This window comes from Procambarus clarkii, chromosome 68 (genome assembly GCF_040958095.1).
Source record: "Procambarus clarkii isolate CNS0578487 chromosome 68, FALCON_Pclarkii_2.0, whole genome shotgun sequence".
Lineage (NCBI taxonomy): Eukaryota > Metazoa > Arthropoda > Malacostraca > Decapoda > Cambaridae > Procambarus > Procambarus clarkii.
Window position 1 is genome coordinate 6685853 of NC_091217.1, and position 18601 is coordinate 6704453.

Below are 18601 nucleotides of genomic sequence, written 5' to 3' on the forward strand. Positions count from 1 at the left end.
TATTGATTGACAGTTGAGAGGCGGGACCAAAGAGCCGAAGCTCAACCCCGTAAGCACAACTTGGTGCGTACACTCACACACACACACACACACACACACACACACACACACACACACTGGAATCTCAGGAACCTGTATATCTATTGATTGACAGTTGAGAGGCGGGACCAAAGAGCCGAAGCTCAACCCCGTAAGCACAACTTGGTGCGTACACTCACTCACACACACACACACACACACACACACACACACACACACACACACACACACACACACACACACACTGTGTGGGGGTGGTGTAGCTCTGCTGGTAAGAAAAGGCTGGGATTTTGAGGAGATGGATATTCAGGGCTGTGAAGGTTTCAGTGACTACATAGCAGGTACTGTAACAAATGGAGAGAAAAAAATTATAGTCGCAGTCATATATAATCCACCACCAAATGACAGAAGACCTAGACAGGAATATGATAGAAACAACATGGCCACCATTAACATAATAGAAAGAGCAGCTTCTGTTGCTAGCAGGAATGGATCTGGACTACTAATTATGGGAGACTTCAACCATGGGAAGATAGATTGGAAGAACAGAGACCCGCATGGAGGACCAGAAACATGGAGAGCTAAGCTGCTGGACGTGGCAACAAGAAACTTTCTAAGCCAGCATACCAAAGAGCCAACAAGAATGAGAGGAGAAGATGAACCAGCAATGCTTGATTTGATATTTACCCTAAATGAATGGGATATAAGGGAAGTTAAGATGGAAGCGCCCTTGGGAATGAGTGACCACAGTGTATTGAACTTTGAGTACCTGGTAGAGCTAGGACTTATCTCCCCCCAAAAAGAACTAGGAATCAAAAGGCTGGCATACCGAAAGGGGAATTATGAACAGATGAGAAGTTTCCTAAGTGAAATACCTTGGGACACAGACCTCAGAGACAAGTCTGTACAGGGTATGATGGACTATGTTACCCAAAAGTGTCAGGAGGCAGTAAACAGGTTCATCCCGGCCCAAAGGGAAAAATCCGAGAAGCAACAAAAGAATCCATGGTATAATAGGGCATGTATGGAAGCGAAGAAACTGAACAAAAAGGCGTGGAGGAACTTCCGGAATAACAGAACACCAGAAAGTAGGGAGAGATACCAGAGAACCAGGAATGAGTACGTCAGGGTGAGAAGAGAAGCAGAGAAAAATTTTGAAAATGATATAGCAAACAAAGCCAAGACCGAACCAAAGCTACTCCACAGTCACATCAGAAGGAAAACAACAGTGAAAGAACAGGTATTGAAACTTAGAACAGGCGAGGACAGGTATACAGAGAATGACAGAGAGGTGTGTGAGGAACTCAACAAGAGGTTCCAGGAGGTCTTCACAATAGAACAGGGTGAGGTCACTGTGCTAGGAGAAAGGGAGGTAAACCAGGCGGCCTTGGAGGAGTTCGAAATTACGAGAGAGGAGGTCAAGAGACACCTGCTGGATCTGGATGTTAGAAAGGCGGTTGGTCCAGATGGGATCTCACCATGGGTACTGAAAGAGTGTGCAGAGGTACTTTGCTTGCCACTCTCCATAGTGTATAGTAAATCACTAGAGACGGGAGACCTACCAGAAATATGGAAGACGGCGAATGTGGTCCCAATATACAAAAAGGGCGACAGACAAGAGGCACTGAACTACAGGCCAGTGTCCTTGACTTGTATACCATGCAAGGTGATGGAGAAGATCGTGAGAAAAAACCTGGTAACACATCTGGAGAGAAGGGACTTCGTGACAAATCGCCAACATGGATTCAGGGAGGGTAAATCTTGCCTTACAGGCTTGATAGAATTCTACGATCAGGTGACACAGATTAAGCAAGAAAGAGAGGGCTGGGCGGACTGCATTTTCTTGGATTGTCGGAAAGCCTTTGACACAGTACCGCATAAGAGGCTGGTACATAAGCTGGAGAGACAGGCAGGTGTAGCTGGTAAGGTGCTCCAGTGGATAAGGGAGTATCTAAGCAATAGGAAGCAGAGAGTTACGGTGAGGGGTGAGACCTCCGATTGGCGTGAAGTCACCAGTGGAGTCCCACAGGGCTCTGTACTCGGTCCTATCTTGTTTCTGATATATGTAAATGATCTCCCGGAGGGTATCGATTCATTTCTCTCAATGTTTGCGGACGATGCTAAAATTATGAGAAGGATTAAAACAGAAGAGGACTGTTTGAGGCTTCAAGAAGACCTAGACAAGCTGAAGGAATGGTCGAACAAATGGTTGTTAGAGTTTAACCCAACCAAATGTAATGTAATGAAGATAGGTGTAGGGAGCAGGAGGCCAGATACAAGGTATCATCTGGGAGAGGAAATTCTTCAGGAGTCAGAGAAGGAAAAAGACTTGGGGGTTGATATCACGCCAGACCTGTCTCCTGCAGCACATATCAAGCGGATAACATCAGCGGCATATGCCAGGCTGGCCAACATACGAACGGCATTCAGAAACTTGTGTAAAGAATCATTCAGAACTTTGTATACCACATATGTCAGGCCAATCCTGGAGTATGCAGCCCCAGCATGGAGTCCATATCTAGTCAAGGATAAGACTAAACTGGAAAAGGTTCAAAGGTTTGCCACCAGACTAGTACCCGAGCTGAGAGGTATGAGCTACGAGGAGAGACTACGGGAATTAAACCTCACTTCGCTGGAAGACAGAAGAGTTAGGGGGGACATGATCACCACATTCAAGATTCTGAAGGGGATTGATAGGGTAGATAAAGACAGTCTATTTAACACAAGGGGAACACGCACAAGGGGACACAGGTGGAAACTGAGTGCCCAAATGAGCCACAGAGATATTAGAAAGAACTTTTTTAGTGTCAGAGTGGTTGACAAATGGAATGCATTAGGGGGTGATGTGGTGGAGGCTCACTCCATACACAGTTTCAAGTGTAGATATGACAGAGCCCGATAGGCTCAGGAATCTGTACACCTGTTGATTGACGGTTGAGAGGCGGGACCAAAGAGCCAGAGCTCAACCCCCGCAAACACAACTAGGTGAGTACAACTAGGTGAGTACACTCTCTCACCGGTGTTTTCATTAATACACTCGACATAGGAAATCTCCCAGAATTCTGGAAAATTACAAACGTTGTCCCAATATTCAGAAAAGGGGACAAACAAGAGAGCGGTAATTACAGACCAGTATCACTGACAAATACTCCTTGTAAAGTGCTAGGGAGAACAATCAGCTTGAGAACAGTCGCGCACTTGAAGAACAAAAAACCTTTGTGACAAGATCAGTAAGGATTTATAAAGGGAAAGTCGTACCTGACTAACAATGACAAGATTACTCAATGTCGACAGGAAAAAAAGGCTTAGTTAGACTGCATTTTCATAGACTGTCAAGAAGCATTTGACACTGTTCCTCACGAATGACCGAGATGGGATTAGGGGAGAAAACACTGAAGTAGGTACTAGGGAGCCGGTCGGCCGAGCGGACAGCACACTGGACTTGTGATCCTGTGGTCCCGGGTTCGATCCTGGGCGCCGGCGAGAAACAATGGCAGAGTTTCTTTCACCCTATGCCCCTGTTACCTAGCAGTAAAATAGGTACCTGGGTGTTAGTCAGCTGTCACGGGCTGTTTCTTGGGGGTGGAGGTCTGGTCGAGGACCGGGCCGCGGGGACACTAAAGCCCCGAAATCATCTCAAGATATCCTCAAGATACTACGGGAGTACCTGAAGGGCTGAAGACAAAGCGTCATATCCAGAGGTGAGGTCTTCAGCTGGAGGTATGTCACAAGTGGGAGTATTGCTACACACAGTGACCAGTTTCACTACACACAGTGACCAGCTTCACTACACACAGTGACCAGCTTCACTACACACAGTGACCAGCTTCACTACACACAGTGACCAGCTTCACTACACACAGTGACCAGCTTCACTACACACAGTGACCAGTTTCACTACACACAGTGACCAGTTTCACTACACACAGTGACCAGTTTCACTACACACAGTGACCAGTTTCACTACACACAGTGACCAGTTTCACTACACACAGTGACCAGCTTCACTACACAGTGACCAGCTTCACTACACACAGTGACCAGCTTCACTACACAGTGACCAGCTTCACTACACACAGTGACCAGCTTCACTACACAGTGACCAGCTTCACTACACACAGTGACCAGTTTCACTACACACAGTGACCAGCTTCACTACACACAGTGACCAGCTTCACCACACACACAGTGACCAGCTTCACTACACACTGAGACCAGCTTCACTACACACAGTGACCAGCTTCACTACACACAGTGACCAGCTTCACTACACACAGTGACCAGCTTCACTACACACAGTGACCAGCTTCACTACACACAGTGACCAGCTTCACTACACAGTGACCAGCTTCACTACACACAGTGACCAGCTTCACTACACACTGAGACCAGCTTCACTACACACTGAGACCAGCTTCACTACACACAGTGACCAGCTTCACTACACACAGTGACCAGCTTCACTACACACAGTGACCAGCTTCACCACACACAGTGACCAGCTTCACCACACACAGTGACCAGCTTCACCACACACAGTGACCAGCTTCACCACACACAGTGACCAGCTTCACTACACACAGTGACCAGCTTCACTACACACAGTGACCAGCTTCACTACACACAGTGACCAGCTTCACCACACACAGTGACCAGCTTCACCACACACAGTGACCAGCTTCACCACACACAGTGACCAGCTTCACCACACACAGTGACCAGCTTCACCACACACAGTGACCAGCTTCACCACACACAGTGACCAGCTTCACTACACACAGTGACCAGCTTCACTACACACAGTGACCAGCTTCACTACACACAGTGACCAGCTTCACTACACACAGTGACCAGCTTCACTACACACAGTGACCAGCTTCACTACACACAGTGACCAGCTTCACCACACAGTGACCAGCTTCACCACACACAGTGACCAGCTTCACCACACATAGTGACCAGCTTCACCACACACAGTGACCAGCTTCACCACACACAGTGACCAGCTTCACTACACACAGTGACCAGCTTCACCACACACAGTGACCAGCTTCACCACACACAGTGACCAGCTTCACTACACACAGTGACCAGCTTCACTACACACTAGCCAAGAGATTCACAACATTAATTGTTTGGTAATTTATTTAGTTTCAGGCAGTTCATTTATTTATTCAAATAACTCATATATTCATCATATTTATTCATTCATTCAATCCGCCACCTGCTTCCCTTCAAAGGAAACCTTTAATATAATTACAGTATACTTTTTAACTGAACAAATTATAGCATACAATGAGCTATATATCATAAAGATATATGCTTGTCTGAATCTATAAAAGATAATGTCTGTCCACAGCAGGAGTTCAGACACTTGGGGGTGTAGACTCGCCCATCTTTGCAGGGTGAATGGTCTAAGGTACGGGACGGAATGAAGAAATTATCAGGGGGGAAAGCGCCAAGCCATGACGACTATATATCACTTGGAAGGAATCAGGATAAGGATTTGGGATGGGACGGGGGAAAAGGGATAGTGCCCAACCACTTGGACGGTCGGGGATTGAACGCCGACCTGCATGAAGCGAAACCGTCGCTCTACCGTCCAGCCAAAGTTGTACCGGACGGAAACAGTCTGTATCCAGTCCTTGTGGTGAAAGGACTGGACACGCCACATGATAAAAATGAAACGAAAATTCCGACTGTTTTCGAGTTTCAAAACATTATCAAGGAATAATATCAGAGAAGATTGATGATTGATTGATAAAGATTAAGCCACCCGAAAGGTGGCACGGGCACGAATAGCCCGTAAGACAGAGAAGAGATGGGTTTGGGATTATATATCCCCATATATAATGTCACCCATTATCTACCTGTGCAGATAATGGGTGACACGACTGAATGGAACTTCCCCAAGTCTTCCAATGTACTACACATCCAAATATTATTTACCTAATTGTATAGGTACCACAAATATTACCATTTATAAAGCTAATTAATTTACATAACCCTGGACTTAAATTAATATTCCCTAAGTCACTGCATTTCATAAACGAAGATTCAATAATAATTCATGTAAAATTGTTGAATGTAAATCAGTTAGTGAAAGAAATATTACTCAATCTTCGTTTATAAAAAGCAGTAAATTAGATATTTAATGTAAGTCCAGGATTATATAAACTAGATACGTTTATAATTGATCAAATTTGTGATAGATATACAACTAGGTAAAGAATAAGTGGATATGTAGTTCCTTTCAAGATTTTGGGAAAAGTCTATCCACATTCACTCTTTTTCACTTCCAATTTTCCATTTTTTTTTTGTTTATGGCTGCGAGGACTACGTGTACTCCACCTAGCTGTGCTTGTGGGGGGGGTTGAGCTCCGGCTCCTTGGTCCCGCCTCTCAACTGTCAACTGATGAACAGGTTCCTGAGCTTCTTAAAATGGAAGTGAAAAAAACTATTTACTGCTAGGTGAACAGGGGCACACGTATGTGTGTGTGTATGTATGAGAATGTGAATTTGTTTGTGCATGTATGTTTTTTGTGTGTGTGCTTGTGTATGTCTCTCTCTCCCCCCTCCACACTCACTCTCTCTCTCTCACTCTCCCTCTCCCTCTCTTTCTGTCTGTCTCTCTCTCTCTCTCTCTCTCTCTCTCTGTCTCTCTCTCTGTCTCTCTCTCTCTCTCTCTCTCTCTCTCTCTCTCTCTCTCTCTCTCTCTCTCTCCCTCTCTCCCCCCTCCACACTCTCTCTCTCTCTCTCTCTCTCTCTCTCTCTCTCTCTCTCTCTCTCTCTCTCTCTCTCTCTCTCTCCCTCTCTCCCCCCTCCACACTCTCTCTCTCTCTCTCTCTCTCTCTCTCTCTCTCTCTCTCTCTCTCTCTCTCTCTCTCTCTCTCTCTCTCTCTCCCTCTCTCCCCCCTCCACACTCTCTCTCTCTCTCTCTCTCTCTCTCTCTCTCTCTCTCTCTCTCTCTCTCTCTCACTCTCTCTCTCTCTCTCTCACTCTCTCTCTCTCTCTCTCACTCTCTCTCTCTCTCTCTCACTCTCTCTCTCTCCCTCTCTCTCTCCCTCTCCCCCCATGATCTGGCAGTGCTCAGCAACACTACCCATGACCCAACATGGGAAGCGTGTCCAGAACATTAAACATTAAACAATGGTGTGGTTGGAGACCCCTGAGGAACGTGCGGCCAACGGACTAATAAAGAACAATAACTGCAATATTAAACAACTTGCGGACGAAACGTCTCTTGCACAACACAAATCATTACCTCTCGCTCTAACGAGGGTTTATCAATCTGTATTCTTGCTACAGTGGCGCCAACAACATTTTTACCTTTGATATCGCAGGTTCTTGTAAGGTTTGTGTGTGTGTGTGTGTGTGTGTGTGTGTGTGTGTGTGTGTGTGTGTGTGTGTGTGTGTGTGTGTGTGTGTGTGCTTACCTAGTTGTGTCTGCAGGATCGAGCATTGACTCTTGGATCCCGCTTGTGTGTGTGTGTGTGTGTGTGTGTGTGTGTGTGTGTGTGTGTGTGTGTGTGTGTGTGTGTGTGTGTACTTACCTAGTTGTGTCTGCAGGATCGAGCATTGACTCTTGGATCCCGCCTGTGTGTGTGTGTGTGTGTGTGTGTGTGTGTGTTGGGGTGTGTGCAGTGTGTACTGACCCAGATATGCTTGCGGGGGTTGAGCTTCGGCTCTTTGGTCCCGCCTCTCAACTGTCAATCAACCGGTAAGGTTGATTGGGGGAGTGAGTGTGTGTGTGTGTGTTGGGGTGAGGTGTGGAGTGGGAAGATATATATTTGAGGAGTTTCATACATGCCAATAGATCTCATGCAGTTTCTTTTCTTCTCATTTTCTTATGTTAGTCCGCATATTCAGGGTTAAAATATATTTGTAGGTTGATAAAGAAATCTATCATTGTGGCCTAATGACCTTCCAGCAGTTTATATACAACTTAAACCCAACACCAGACCCAGAAACTGCGCAAACATTTAATAAAGATTTGTTTGAGAGCACAAATGTAGTTGAGAAGATGATATGAGAGCAGACGAGGGAGGTTATCTTGAGGTTATCTTGAGATGATTTCGGGGCTTTTTAGTGTCCCCGCGGCCCGGTCCTCGACCAGGCCTCCACCCCCAGGAAACAGCCCGTGACAGCTGACTAACACCCAGGTACCTATTTGACATGCTACCTATGTGACAATTAAGTTATAACAGGTGACCAAGCTCTCACAAGTCAAGTCTGGCCTCGGGCCGGGCTTGTTGAGTAGAAGAACTCCCAGAACCCCATCAACCAGGTATCAACCAGGGTATGACCTCAGCCACACTATGACCCACCAGACTGTTTCTTCACGATATACTCATTCAGGAAGACTATTGTCACCGGTATTGAGATTGTATATTGTAAACATCTATTGTAGGTTTATTGTGTATTACATGAACAAGGCTCATTGATAGAAAGTTCAACACTGAAATTAGTGTTGTTGTGTAAATAATGATTAGTTACAATGAAATGAGTTTTGTTGTTTAAACATGATTAGTTAGAGGAAATTAAATCATTTTAATTTACCAATGAGCAAATACGGAGTCAATTAGCCAATGGAATATTTATCGAGTTACATAAAACCTACAATTTTCTGTTTTGAAAACATTTGTGATAACTTGTACTGTGTCTGTCAGACACCAGTGTTCCTTACACCCACCATTCACTCTACAAGCCCTTTGAACTTATATACCCTGAATGCACTTCTTGTTTTTGATTAAATAAAACTGCCAGTGACTAGCTTCTGAGAGCAGGTACCATACCTGGAGGAGGTGGGGGAGGGGGGCGGATCGTTAGTGATATGACCATGGCTCCTGATGGTTGGTGCCACATATAGGTGATTCGCAGAGAGGGTTGTTATTGTAGAGTCTAAACCGATTGGTGTCCCTAGAAGTGGTCAATTTGTTCCTTACAGGTGGACCTTCCCTTCGTGGTAATCCTCCCTCTCTCTCTATCTCTCTCTTCTCTCCCTACCGCCCTCCCTCCCTCTCCCTCCTTTTCTTCCTTCTTTCCTCACTCTCTCCCTCCCTCCCTTGCTCTATTTTTCTCTTTTCGTCCCCCCACTCCATAACTCCCTCTCTCCCTCACTCCCTTCCTCCCTGCATGGTGTCTAGCTAATGACTAGAAGCCACTCAACCACTTGACTCTGCCACTACCTTCTTGCCCTAAGTGGCACCTGCCTCTTCACTACGGCCGCTAGCAAACGTTAAAAATGTTCTCTCTCACTCTCTCTCTCTCTCTCTCTCTCTCTCTCTCTCTCTCTCTCTCTCTCTCTCTCTCTCTCTCTCTCTCTCTCTCTCTCTCTCTCTCTCAGCACAGAGATGTTGTCCTCCATATTAACAATTATCAGCACCACCACTGTCAATGTTAATATTATCAACACACTTGAAGTCTCCCCATGGTCCCTGGGAGGGGAGGGGGGGCCCTGATGTGACCCCAGCACCTCCACAGGGGCTCTGACGTGATCTCCAGCACGTCTTCACGGGCCCTGATGTGACCTCTAAGCACGCCCTCATATTTTTGTAAACAAGTTCTCTGCATGTTTCGATTGTTAAGGACCTTGATGCTTGGTGAGTGTGTGTGTGTGTGTGTGTGTGTGTGTGTGTGTGTGTGTGTGTGTGTGTGTGTGTGTGTGTGTGTGTGTGTGTGTGGTTTGGTGCTTGGCGGGTGTGTAACCTCGTGCAATATCCGGACCTTGGGATATGCAATTAAAATATTGCCACAGATTTGACCAAACACCTCACACAAGCGTTATGTTTCGAGTCCAGTGTTGATGCCATGCTCAGGGTCAGCTTATATTGCTCGTGACTGCTGCTGGCTACTTCAACCCCGTGCTGGCTGCCCGAGTCACTGCCACGGCTCCTGCAAGCTACCTCAGTCACCTCCAAGACTTCTCCAAGCCAGGTCATAACCTCTACAGGTGTACAGCTCCTTCACAAGCATGGAGTCATTCATCAAGTTGTCTTCGACAGTAATTTTCCTCTTCATGTTGACCTCATGGCCATTGACGGTATCGATTTCCATGTTAGATGGACAGGAAGCTTTAATGGGGATATGCAAGAAAGGTGAGATGAACGCTGATCCGGATGAACTCCAGAGTGCCTTTAAGATGCTCGACGACTTCGACGTGAGTTTAAAGAAGGCTAAGGGTGATGAGAACTGTATGAGCATCTTCGTTAGCAACGACACGTGTACTCTGGTGAGTTATAATTCATCACTCACCCTCGTTAATTCTCTACACTCATTGTGATGGCTAAAAATCTACCTCATTGCGACTGTTAATTCTCTATCTGCGGACGATGAGTCACAATCACGTGGCTGAAGATATGAATGACCAAACCACTCATCAGAAGATGAGGAGACGATGATGTTTAAGTCCGTCGTGGACCGTTACCAATGGTAATGGTCCATTTATGGACCATTACATAAATGGTAACCGTAACCATTGGTTACTATTTATAATGGTAACCAATGGTCGGAACTACCACGTTTCAGTCCAGGACAGACCGAAACGTGGTAGTTTCTTCACTTTCTGATGTGTAGTTCGGTCGCCATTCTCTACCTCACTGTGAATATTAACTATCTACCTCACTGATTGTCTCCCTCATCGTCATAACGACTCCCACATATCACTGCTACTCTCAACACTTGCAGACGACGAGTATCTACGAGACATTACCTGAGTATTTAATTTAATTGTATTTTTTAACTGTCTTCTCATTTACAACATTTACAAGTAACGGAGCCAGGAACGTACCTGGCTATGTGCTTACAAGATTTCTTTAAGACTAGGTCAAACCACGCACATTTTCAGTGGTCTGACTTAGTCTTAACCAGCTCCGTTTGACTTTTCCAGACTTTGTGTAGGTACGTTACACTCTTACGTGTTCCCCCCTTTTCAGACTTGGCCAAGTTATACTTGTTCAGACTTACTAGGTAACAATCCCTTTATTACAATAGACAATCTCTTAGTCAATACCTCATAGATACAATATCCAATTTGTAGATATCTGAGAGATATGGGAGTGATCAGGAAGAATCTGATCCATGTTGGATTATATGGCAACCTTGAGGACTGGTGGATCATGTTGGATTATGGACACACCTCCATGACTGGTGGACCATGTCGGATTATGGACACACCTTGAGACAACTGGGCCCTGGTAAGTTAAGGCGGTGCACATATAACATCTTCATCATTGTGAAATATGGGGGACATGAGGACTATGATGAGCTAACAGGACCTCAGCACCATAATGTTTTATTTGGCGCCTGCACCACGAGCCACATGGAATGTTGCTACCATGAATGTTTGAGTCATTTGTATTCACCCTTCACAATAAGGGAAGTAACATGTTGACCAGATCACACACTAGAAGGTGAAGGGACGACGACGACATTTCGGTCCATCCTGGACCATTCTCAAGTCCCAATCGACTTGAGAATGGTCCAGGACGGACCAAACCGTCGTCGTCGTCCCTTCACCTTCTAGTGTGTGGTCTGGTCAACATACTTTAGCCACGTTATTGTGACTCATAGCCTGCAAGGGAAGTAACATTTCACTGACAATGTTTCATTACACATTCTTGTATCTCTATCTCCCCCATCTCTTGAGCCCTAAACATCATCTCCCATCTCCCCCATCTCTTGAGCCCCTCAATAGCATCTGCCATCTCCTGTATTCTCACCAGCATCTCCTTTCCACCAGGACTTCCAGATCGAGAAGATATCTCTCTTAGTACCCAGGTTGATGGCCCTGGAATCTATAGACGACTGCTACTGGCGACAGATGGCCTACCTCTCTGTGTTGCTCAGCCCGTGCTTCTGCCAGGGTGTCGTGGTCAGTGAAGAATGTCCACACTACATGGACTCCATACCTGATATCGTCTCCGCCTTCTGCTAGCTGGGAGAGGCTAGCTGCCGATGTTGATTGTGTACCTTGCAAGTGCACAGTGATGCGTCGTAAGGCAGTAGTAATGATAGATTGTATTTCCACAGAGTACTTAAGCAGTTTCACGTATTAAAGTAATTGTTTGTAGTTTTCTTAAGATTTTATTACTGCTTTCAGCTACACATTAGTAACGGTTATCATTGGTAGCTGTGACAGTCTGTGAAGTTCCGTAGCTGGTTAGTATAACAGTTTGAGCTCTGTTGTTATATCTGGCTGTGGAACCTTACTGTTATATCTGGCTGTGGAACCTCCCTGTTATATCTGGCTGTGGAACCTCACTGCTATACCTGGCTGTGGAACCTCACTGCTATACCTGGCTCTAAATTGGGGCACTAATTCCTCATAGGAATTAGATCCTAATAAGCACTAATTCCTCATACCTCATAGCCCGTCCTCCTAATGTTTCCCAACGTCATGAAAACTGTCTATTTAAAGTGTCCCCTCCTGACCTACCAGAGGACCCAAAACAGAAAACGGGACAGCACGTCACTTTCGCCAGCCGCTTCCATTTTCTAGTACGAAACTTTTTGGCCTTATGTGACGCATACGATCGAAAAGCGACGTTCTTCGTAACAGGACAGGTTGGTGCTTGTTGGACCATGGGAAGCACAGGAAAACCACGACTAACCAATCTCAAAATGAGGAACAGTATAGAATATTGTAAAGTTATTTCATTCAACTGTGATGGGTTTAAAACCCACTTAGGCTGGACGGTAGAGCGACGATCTCGCTTCATGCAGGTCGGTGTTCAATCCCCGACCGTCCAAGTGGTTGGGCACCATTCCTTCCCCCGCCCCCCGTCCCATCCCAAATCCTTATCCTGACACATTACCAGTGCTATATAGTCTAACAGCTTGGCGCTTTCCCCTGCTAAATCCCTTCCCTCTTGAGCTAAATAGTACAGAGTCACAGAATTTGAGTTCCACGTAATAACACTAATAATAGAAAGAATAGGAGACTTATCATAGACATAGAAATGGGAGACTAAGAGGAAGAAATTAGATACTTCTTGGTTTTACTTTTGAAAAAAATACAGGTTGGAAATTTTTTTAAATCATTAAGAAGTGAGTTCCATACACTGGTTTTTTGTTTTTATTTTGCATGGAGTGTTTGCACAGATTTAGTCTGACTCTAGGGATCTTCTTGAGGTTATCTTGAGATGATTTCGGGGCTTTGGTGTCCCCGCGGCCCGGTCCTCGACCAGGCCTCCACCCCCAGGAAGCAGCCCGTGACAGCTGACTAACATCCAGGTACCTATTTACTGCTAGGTAACAGGGGCATAGGGTGAAAGAAACTCTGCCCATTGTTTCTCGCCGGCGCCCGGGATCGAACCCGGGACCACAGGATCACAAGTCCAGTGTGCTGTCCGCTCGGCCGACCGGCTCCCTGGATGCCAAAAAGATATTTATCTCTGGTGTGTTCTATTACATCTATCAAAGAAGAGTTTCAAATCAGGATTAGCATCAAGGAATAAGGTTTGTAAGTGTAAATAGCCACATGAGAACGTTTGGAGTGAATGTTTAACATGTTTAGGGATTTAAATAGACGGGCTGTTTGTGTTGTCTGAATACAGAGTTTGCTATAGTTGTGATAGCAGATGTTTGCTGGGTGATGATGGGCTTGAAGTAGTTTGCAGTGGTTGAATCCCATGCACAGATACCATATGTAAGACAGGGATAGATTACCGAGTATACTGCAATAAGAGCAGAGCGGAGAATATAATATCTGAATTTTGAGAATATATCAACAGTTTTAGAGACTTTTTTGGCTTTTGTAAGTGTACTTACAACACTAAAGTACTTAAGTACTTTAGTCTATTGTCAATGTATAGACCAAGAAACTTTCCCTCATCTTTACTATTAATGTTAACATGGTCTATTTGTAGGTGAATTTGGTTTAATAATTTGCCTCCAAATAAGATGTTGAAGGTCTCTTTGTGTTTATTGTGAGTTTGTTGGTTGACATTCATGAGTGAACTATTTCTAATTCGTTATTTACAATATTATTTAGCGTATGCGGCTTGGGGTTAGAGCAGATGAAGGTAGTATCACCATCAATTAGCATAGGCTTAAGAATATTCGCAACATTTGACAAGTTATTGATATCAGAAATAGGAGAGGCCCTAAGATGCTACCCTATCGCACTCTTACGGTTAATGGTCGAGTACCTATGATAGCACTGCTATCCTGTGGCATAACAACATGCAATGTAAAGATGATATCAGTGCCATATCAGGGTACACTACCGCTGTACAGGTCTCTAACTGTGCTCGACAGTTATTACGCGGCCGCGGGGACACTAAAGCCGCAAAATCATCTCAAGATAACCTCAAGAAGATGACAGTATTTAATCATGTGTGTGTATCTGCCTTGTTTCACCACCAACACCAACTGTTCACGTGCGGCCGCAAGATAAGGCCGCTGTTGCAGACCTGGATAAGTATAATTTACCGTCACTTTACCTGTCTAGAAGGGATTCTCTCCAGTGGTACATCACCTACAATCAACACCTCATTCCCTTTCCCCACTACACCAAACTTGCTAGTCCATGACGCTACTGTACGTCATTTCTTGGTGGTGGAAACGTATTCACCACTACAGCTCACTGGGCACCTCTGTTCTCTCTTTGTTTCTTGATGCCTCTAAATTATTTAAACATTTGAATACACAAAAACTTTTTAAGAGTATTGATTTGTAGAAAATATGTCCTGTAATTGCTAGACAGCTATATCTTTATTTTGAGCCACGCAAAGTGGCTATAAAGTGGAGTAATGTCCTCACTGATAATTTCTCACTAAAAATAGTGGCAAACATTGGTGCTGTGTTTTTTTTTTGTTCTTTATTATTTGCTGTCATTCTTGGTCCATTGTTGAAACAATTTCGTGACTGTAGAGCTGTTATGCTGATGATCTAGTTCTACTGTCACCGACTAAAGATGATATTAACAATTTAATACAATTATGTGAGGGATACAGTTGTGAATACAACCTCACATTCAGTCCTACCAAATGTGTTGTAGTTGTTTGTTAATGCACTGGACTCATTTACTTAAATTACAAGGCAGAGAGATTCCAGTAAAATATTTTGCAACCCATCTGGGGCGTGTTATCTCGTGTAAAGGGCAGTTGTAACTCTGATGCTCTCAGACCTGAAAGTTATAATAAATGTTATTATGAGAGAACTTGATCATCTTGTATTCTGGGCAAGTGACGTTATTTAACAAGTATGAATGTAAACTATGGGACCAGCAAATGCTGACCTTGGAAAGCTAAATTGTGAATGGAGAAAATGTTCAAGACGTGTCTTGAACATTTGTTCAATGTTGAACATTTGAACTTGAACCCCACTTGAAGAGTCCATCCTCGCACTCAAGTGCAGTCTCCTGCCTGGTCTGATGTCCACACTTGATTTGACGGTTGAGAGGCGGGACCAAAGAGCCAGAGCTCAACCCCCGCAAACACAACTAGGTGAGTACAACTAGGTAAGTACACCTACACGTGAAGAAATAATTCATAATCTAATAATATCCTTTTGTCTAGAGGGAATTACCCATCAAGCAATCACAGTAAGTTCTTTTTTTTTCCAGCCACTCAAACTTTTCCAGAAACATTATCTTGACACATGAAATATAAGAATGTGTGATGTATATAATAAGAGTAACAGATCTACAGAATAGAATAAAACAATTAGCAGAGATAACAGGATACCTTCCAGCTAAATAATTAAGAAATTATTATCACAAAGACATGACTTGTTGACAAGCACTTTAAAGTGCATTTAAAACAGATCTACGTTCCACGAGCTGAGTGTTCAGACAGATTGTGGCTACCACCTACATTTGTTGCAATAAAATGCTGAGAATGTGCAAATTTCTATAATTTCATGGTATAATTTGAGAGATTTGACAGTAGACATAGCTCACAATTTCCCACCAGAGGCACACACCGCCAGAATAATGTCAGCAGTATATATTAAACTACACCATGCCCGGATACCCTTCAGGGAAATGGACAAAGGAGCTTGCTGAGTTCTTAAGACATCATATATGAAAGCCATTCTTGAGACTGCTGCTCGAGCGTGACACTCCTACCTAAGCAAACACAAAATAAAACTAAGATTCAAAGCTCTGCAACAAGACTCGTTCTTTAGCTAAGGGGGACTGAGGTAGGACTAAAGACTGAGGGAACTGGATCTCGCTCACTGGAGGAAACAAGGAATAAGGAAGGTATGATAACATCGTCTTCAACTCTAAGAGGAATTGACCAAGTAGGTAGTGAAGCATCACTCCAAGTGAGCAGCAGGAGGTTATCTTGAGGTTATCTTGAGATGATTTCGGGGCTTTAGTGTCCCCGCGGCCCGGTCCTCGACCAGGCCTCCACCCCCAGGAAGCAGCCCGTGACAGCTGACTAACACCAAGGTACCTATTTTACTGCTAGGTAACAGGGGCATAGGGTGAAAGAAACTCTGCCCATTATTTCTCGCCGGCGCCTGGGATCGAACTAAGGACCACAGGATCACAAGTCCAGCGTGCTGTCCGCTCGGCCGACCGGCTCCCCTGGTCGAGCGAGGGGGGACATACATGGACACGAGAGAGACAGAATAGTCAGAGATGTCAGAAGGAACTTTCTCAGTTTAAGAGTCGTAAATAAATGGAACAGGTTAGAACAGGAAGTTCTAACCTGTTCCATATATTTGTTCTAGGAAGTTGTTTTGAAATGCTCTTGTATATGTAAATATCATAATACAAACGAGTAAAAATAGAAATGCCTGTCCTGAACTGCTGGTCCACGACAGGCATTTGTTTGCCCCTGCTGGCACACCTAGGTGAGTACAGCTAGCTGAGTACACTCACACTTACTCAGCCGCGAGGCCCCCCATCGGCTGAGTGGACAGCGCTCAGGGGTCATAGTCCGAATGTGTTTGATTCCCGGCCGAGGCGTAAAGAAATTGGGGAGAGTTTCTTTCACCCTGATGCACTTGTTCACCTAGCAGTAAATAGGTATCTGGGAGTAAGAAATTAGCTGCTACGGGCTACTTCTTGGGCATGGGTGTGTATGTGTTAGAGAGAAATATATATATAATAGGCATAAAAAAGGAAAAATAGATTGGCTAGAGAGGCGGAGTCCAAGAGGTAAATAACTCGATTGTGCAGACATAAATAGTGAATACAAATAGTAAACACACACACACGGTAATAGGAGGTGGTGTGTGTTGGTGTAGAAGCAGCGGAGACAGTAACCAGGGGAGACCCAGGGACATGTCTCTCACAAGGACTCGACGTCTTAATGACCACTGAACAAACTGAGGGAAACAACCTGAACAAAGTAGGGGAACAACCGGATATAGTTACGCATCTGATGGCAAGCACACATGGGCCGGTGTGTGTGTGTGTGTGTGTGTGTGTGTGTGTGTGTGTGTGTGTGTGTGTGTGTGTGTGTGTGTGTGTGTGTGTGTGTGTGTGTGTGTGAGCGCACCAAGCCTGCTGCTTCCCCCCATTCATCATGCCCAACAAGACACACTGCCAGATCCTCGCTCCTACGGGAAGCCTCCACCTCTCACATAATTATAATTAATACTAATTAATTTTTATCATTAACCTCCTTCACTGTGCTTTCTCTTGCACAGGTTCTATGAATTTGCTTCGGCGCTGAGTCGTCTCTTAAGATGCTCAAACTCCTCCAAAGACCTAGGTGTTCCCTTCAAAGATATAGGCCTCTCCTCCAAAGGAAGAGCTAGGCCTGCTCTCCAAAGAGCCAGGCCTTCCCCTCCAAAGAGCTAGGCCTTTCCCTCCAAAGAGCCACGCCTTCCCATCCAAAGAGCTAGCCCTTCCCCTATAAAGAGCTAGCTCTTCCCCTCCAAAGAGCTAGGCCTTCCCTCCAAAGAGCTAGGCCTTCCCCTCCAAAGAGCCAGGCCTTCCCCTCCAAAGAGCTAGGCCTTCCCCTGCAAAGAGCTAGGCCTTCCCATGCAAGAAACGTTAAATACCTGATGGGATCTCGAGGGAAAACTTCCCAAAAATCCATTTCAGCCTTTGAGGGGATTACCCGAGTGAAACATTGGTTATACAAGGCCTCTTAATCGGGGCAGATTTTGCGTACCAGTGAGAGAGGAAATATGAGTCCCAAGGCTTAGTGCCCCGGTGGTCGTGGCACCTTGAGGAAGAAGTGTGAGGCAGCGGAAGGGGGGGGAGGGAGGCAGGAAGGGAGAAGTGTGATGGGAAGGAAGGGGGTATTAGAGAAGCGGAGTGAGACTTGGGAAATATGAGAACTATTATTAGTAGGGGTAGAATGAAATAAGAGAATGTATGCACAATGGATAAGAGAAACGGAAAGGTATGAGAGGATGAGGAGGAAGTGAAAAGGCAAATCAGGGAGGTATAAGAAGAGAAGTGGATTATGGAAGAGTAGAAAGAAGAGAAGAGGAATGAGCAATAGCAGACTTGAGATTTAGAAATAGGAGGTAGAGGAGAGAGATAGAGAGAGAGAGAGAAGTAGAACATTTGAAGAATTAGAACTATAAGTGAAGCATCAGGTGGAAGAGAGAGAGATGAAAAACGCAGTAAATAGAGGGAAAGAAAGAGGAG

The 18601-nt window shown here is 44.9% G+C and overlaps 1 protein-coding gene and 1 long non-coding RNA gene across 2 annotated transcripts; one reads left to right on the forward strand and one right to left on the reverse strand.

Annotated features, from left to right (window-relative positions):
* The first annotated feature begins 9888 nt into the window (after positions 1-9888).
* On the forward strand, positions 9889-15207 carry LOC123774705 (uncharacterized). The gene is made up of 2 exons (XM_045769217.2): positions 9889-10270; positions 11780-15207. The coding sequence occupies exons 1-2, from the start codon at positions 10013-10015 to the stop codon at positions 11972-11974; spliced, it is 453 nt and encodes a 150-aa protein (XP_045625173.1). The 5' UTR covers positions 9889-10012; the 3' UTR covers positions 11975-15207.
* Positions 11147-11773, reverse strand: LOC138355558 (uncharacterized). The gene is made up of 2 exons (XR_011223968.1): positions 11557-11773; positions 11147-11403 (listed from the first exon to the last, which is right to left on the reverse strand). It is a non-coding gene; the product is annotated as an uncharacterized lncRNA (long non-coding RNA).
* Positions 15208-18601: the final 3394 nt, after the last annotated feature.

Bases quoted from the DNA above. Each gene is read 5' to 3' on its own strand.
- LOC123774705 (XM_045769217.2), top strand. From the start codon at position 10,013: ATGGAGTCATTCATCAAGTTGTCTTCGACAGTAATTTTCCTCTTCATG. The intron at 10,271-11,779 runs GTGAGTTATAAT...CCTTTCCACCAG, and splicing joins GCAACGACACGTGTACTCTG to GACTTCCAGATCGAGAAGAT.